Source organism: Monopterus albus, unplaced genomic scaffold (genome assembly GCF_001952655.1).
Source record: "Monopterus albus unplaced genomic scaffold, M_albus_1.0 scaffold94.1, whole genome shotgun sequence".
Classification (NCBI taxonomy): Eukaryota; Metazoa; Chordata; class Actinopteri; order Synbranchiformes; family Synbranchidae; genus Monopterus; species Monopterus albus.
In genome coordinates, this window is record NW_018127974.1 from 2,945,098 (window position 1) to 2,950,255 (window position 5,158).

At 40.3% G+C, this 5,158-nt stretch overlaps 1 protein-coding gene across 1 annotated transcript in view; it reads right to left on the bottom strand.

The window, feature by feature from the left end:
• dglucy (D-glutamate cyclase) overlaps positions 1–4,455 on the bottom strand; it is an 18,523-nt gene extending 14,068 nt beyond the window's left edge. Inside the window, exons 1-2 of the mRNA XM_020608693.1 lie at positions 3,915–4,455; positions 1,423–1,505 (exon numbers count right to left, since the gene is read on the bottom strand). Of these exons, the coding sequence (XP_020464349.1) occupies positions 1,423–1,498 (76 nt within the window). The 5' untranslated portion in view covers positions 1,499–1,505; positions 3,915–4,455. The remainder of the gene's footprint in view (positions 1–1,422; positions 1,506–3,914) is intronic.
• Positions 4,456–5,158: the final 703 nt, after the last annotated feature.

Below are 5,158 nucleotides of genomic sequence, written 5' to 3' on the forward strand. Positions count from 1 at the left end.
GATTGCTAGGACTCCCAAGTTCTGGCCAACGCAGAGCCATATACCTAAGTGGCTGGGTCAGTGTAATGCACAATGACAGCCAGGTGGGTTTTTCCAGACGCACCAATAGAAACAGGTGGCGGTAGCGACTCTGCTCTACTCTTAAACATTAAGCCTAGTGAAACATGTGAGTGAAGACAAGTTGTTGAACTACAAGGTGTAGTTCAGCTTTGAGTGGCTCAGGTTGCTAAGGATTGTGTAACACTAACTAACCTGTAAACCTGTTGGCTATAAATCATTTGGGGTTTTCTATGTCTCACTGCCTCAAACACAGTACACCCTGAATGGAAGACACACAGCACTGCTGACTGGATCTGGTGTACGTGACACATAAACAACATGCAGTCAAGCTTACTGTTTATTAGTTGTCCTGTTTGGCTGACTTTGGTGAAGCTGCCCTGTAGTGATTTGGGCTCATCTGAGTTAAACATACAGTTTACAAATCCTCCATTGTCTTTGCACTGCATGCCATGTCTATGTATGGCTTTATGCTTTGCATAGTACATCACATTACTGTATACCTCCATGTAAGGTACTGTATATACAGTAGAGATGAAATGAAAATCTAAATCGTATACTGTACCTTTGATAAATTACACCAACATAAAAAACATATGAGGAAGCAGAGACCATATCTGTGGTGCAGAGACAGAGAGAGTAGGGGAGAGGTGACAGAACAGATCAGCACTCTGCTGCTGCTCTGTGGCTCAGATGCTGTACTGCTCTGTCACCTAAACTGCTGGACTGACATTCTACTGCAAATATGGTAGATAGATGTAGATAGATCCAGCACCTCCTATAGCAGAATACTGTTCACCTACAGTAAGTGTTCAAATGTCACATCTGAAAACTGATTTTTAACTGTAAGTGCTGGTTTTTGGTAAAACATTAACTCAATTGTATGAATTGCTAAGTGGATCAGAAGCAGCCCAAAAGCTCCACGGTGTCTTATAATGGGGTTTCAGCACCTTATTCTTCCATTACAGCACAGTTAACCTTGGACTGCGACTGGCTGGCATGCATTCCAGTGAGAGCTAAGAACTCCTGATGCTAATGCGAACTTTAGTTTATGGGAAACTACCATTCAGAGATGTTGTGCTACACTGGAGAAACCAAGAACCTCAGAATATGCAGTATAGAAGTTACAGAAGGTTACTGGCAACTCTGTTATGCAGAAAAAGATGGAGCATGAGTGCATCTGTTCTCACTGCCTTTCTGTTGACAAACCAAATTTCTACACTTGACATATAATAGATAACCTTTTGTGAATGTTTGAAAATATCACAGTGGGAACTAGCCACTACACAAGAGAAACTATTCCTGATCATAAACACGCATACACATACAGTGAGGAACAGTATATGTGTGCACTTGTGTTTTTACCTGAGGCAAGAGCAGAGTCAGAAATACCCCTGAGGTTTCTGAGGGAATGTTGTGCGGCTCTCACAGCAGCCAGCATGCTGCACCTAAACATCACCACAAATACATCAACACATGCAAAGAAGCTTGTTTCCACAATATGAAATTGTTCTTTACTTTAATATTTAACTATTGCATCAAATTTTCAGGAGGAAAACCTTCATGATGACACTGCATTAAGGCAGCTTGTTGCAGCAGCTCTCATGTATCATGTTACAATTCCTCTGTTTTTGTAGTAATCTGGAATTAACATTTGGGGATTCATAAGGTACTCTCTTTCTCTAAATGTAAATCTGTGTACTTTTTATTATGAATATGTACACTGATCAGCATAACATTATGATCTCCTGCCTAGTACAGTTTACATAGGAGACAACGTGGCAGTTGGTTGACACTCATGTCACTCTGCAGCTCACTGTGCATCTTCTATGAATCCATTTACTTCCACAGTTCTACTGTCAGGAAGAGCACAGATGTGTCTACAATTCAGTGAAAAACTTATGTAAAAGAAGTGAAAACTGGTCGTGAGGACGAGTTAGAGAGAATTGTTTAGACAAATCCAACAGCCTCACCACTCTAGGTGTGATATCACCACTACAGCCCCTGACTCTTTCTCTTCATAGAGACCAATGTACAGTATTTCTCATTTTCAACCATTTTAACAAAGATTCAAATAAGTTTAAATCTTTAGAAAAGTACAAATGGAAGTTAAAAGTTTAATCTACAGTAGGTCAACCTCATCATCAGTGAGCCGTGGGCGTCCATGACCCTGTCTCCAGTTCACTTGCCCATTTTTCCTGCTTCCAACACATCAACTTTGAGGACTGAATGTTCACTTGCTGCCTAATATAGCCCACACACTGACAGGTGCCTGCCCTCCATGGAGGACCTGTACACGTTACAGGTCAAAAGGAGGGCAGAGAGGATTTCTGCAGCCCCCTCTCACCCTGGATACAAACTCTTTGAACTCCTCCCCTCTGGAAGCCGCTACAGGTCACTGTGCACTAAGACATCCAGGCACAGGGACAGTTTCTTTCCCCAGGCCGTCACTCTGATGAACAGCTAGTTCATGTTGCTCTTTTAACTTGTATATATTGTGTATTTATTTTGTTTTTATGTTTTGCACATTGGGGGCCATTGAGCTGGATTCAAATTCCGTGTGTTCTTGAAATACTTGGCAATAAAGTTTATGCTTATGCTAAAATTCCAGTCTAACTTCCAGCACTCCTGTAACATAAAATCATTCCTCTTTTTAAGCCTGTTGTTTCCCAATCCACAGTACTATGCACTCTCCTAAAATATTCTACTAGCATATAAGCTTTTTCCAAATTACTCACTGCTTCTTCCTGAACATCTATCAAAACTGCTAAAATATTCTTTTTATATATCCCTGACATTCTATGAATAGCTGACCACAACTGTTTAATAGAAGCATCTGGGCCCAGACTCTTAGCATTATTAATGACTCTCCCTGCCATGGCTCTTATCCTGCACTGCATAACACATCACTGGACACCTTCTCAACTTCCTATATGCCTTATTTCTGTTCTTCACAGTTACATCACATTCTTTGTTGCACCAGACAACCAATGCACGTGGTCTAGGATTTTCCTTCCAAGGAGCTGTTGTCTGAGCTGCTTTATTCATCTACAAGACCTTCACTATTAACGTCTCCTAATAAATCCAGAACTTTCTTTTGGAATTCCTTCCATCTCGCTTGAGGATTATTATATTGTCTTGGTCTGACCTGTGCTTCTATTCTCAATTCTCATCCAAACCTATATAACATAGGATAGTGGTCACTACCCCGTGTGTGTACATATACATACATACATACATACATACATATATATATATACACATACATACATACATACATATATATATATATATATACATACACACACACACACACACATCACATCCCATTCTCCAACTCTAGCTAAATTTGACAAGACTATTGATAAATCTATATGACTACAGGTATTTAACACATTATATCTTGTAGGTCTTTGGTCAGTGATCACAACCAAACCATACTTATCCAGAAATTCCTCTACTATGATCCCATTTTTATCCTTAGCATCACTTCCCTAAAGATTTATATGCGTTAATATCGCCCATCCATATTTTAGGATATCTTACCTTCTCCATAATCCCATCAAAGTCTTACAATACCAAAAGGCCTACAAGGATTATAAACATTTATTAACATTACGGGACCCTGAGACGTCCAAACCTCCACAGCCACACACTCCAGATCTGATTTCCCCGACTTAACAAATACTGTACACTGACCACCAGGCCTATCTGTTCTTACGCTACTCGAATCTTTCTATTGTATTTGCTTCAAACAAACCACAACAAACCATTTCCTGCAGCAAATGGTTCAAAGCTTCAGAAAGCCTCGTTTCTACCATCACTAGGTGTAAGCAGCAGACAGTTTGTTTTTTTACCTTGTTGATTGTTTGCCTGAGGAGAACTGCTAACCAGACCAGTACGTTGCTACCTCTCCTTCTGGCTCCCCAGATGCAGTTTTCTTCAGCTGTATTGGTGTTTTTCCATTTTCCGAGAATTCTCACTGGGATGATTCACTTTCCGTTCCGCTGCTCAGATTCCTACTGGGCGATATAGTTACAACTTGAATACCGTGTTTACATTTGGTGCGCAGTCGCAGTGTCACGTCCAGAAATGGAATAGTCCATGTGGCTGTAATGGGGGGGGGGGATGTGCTTTGACTGCACCGTAAGTTATTAAAGAAAAAGTTATATGCGTCTCTGAATAAGAAAATAATTTGACAACTATAGTTTAAATATCATAGTACATTTCTGACATCTGGGGCCCCTTTTAGTTGAGTATCCCAGGCAACTGCCTACCATTCCCTAATGGAAAAGTCCGCCTTGCTGCATAAATTGGTCATGAAGTGTGATCTGATCAACAAACATAATATTTCTAAGCTGATAAAACACAAACAGTCATGACCTTTCATGTTTTTATTGAACACACCCAATAAACATACAAAGTAATGGTGGAAAAAGTAATGGCAGCCCCAGGCTTCTGCTGTCACTAAATGTCAACTGGAAAATGGCAAAGAAGAGATCTCAGAAGACCTGATTAGTGATGGGTGATAGATGCTTTGTTGAAGATTCCACACAGTATTCACAAAAATGGTCAATTACTTGAGGCCTCAATGACACAGTGTAGGGCATCTAGTGATCAAGAAAATTAAGTGCAATCGTGTCACTGGTTCATGGATTGTTTGGTATGGAGATAAAATACTATCAAAAATGTTACAAATGCGTGTTTAACGTTTTGTCTGTAACAAGCAATTTGTGTGTGTGTGTGTCATGCTGTTCACAAATGCATGCTGTACAAACTGCACATAAAACACATTTTACAAATGCTTAAAATCGATTTTTTTGTGTGCAGTTCTTTAGAAAGTATGTACACATTGTTACCTACGCATGCGTGGATCGTCTAACACACGAATCACCTTCCGCGCACACACGGATTTTTGAGTGTTTTTCCGCACTCTCAAAAGTCCACAATCCACGAATGCACGGTGCGTTTAAGGACACGTGGAAAACTCGGACATCTGATTTTCCAAACACACAGCGCGGAAGGTGATTCGTGTGTCTTAGACAATCCACGCATACGTAGGTAACAACGTGTACATACTAAAGGCTAAAAACCATTATAA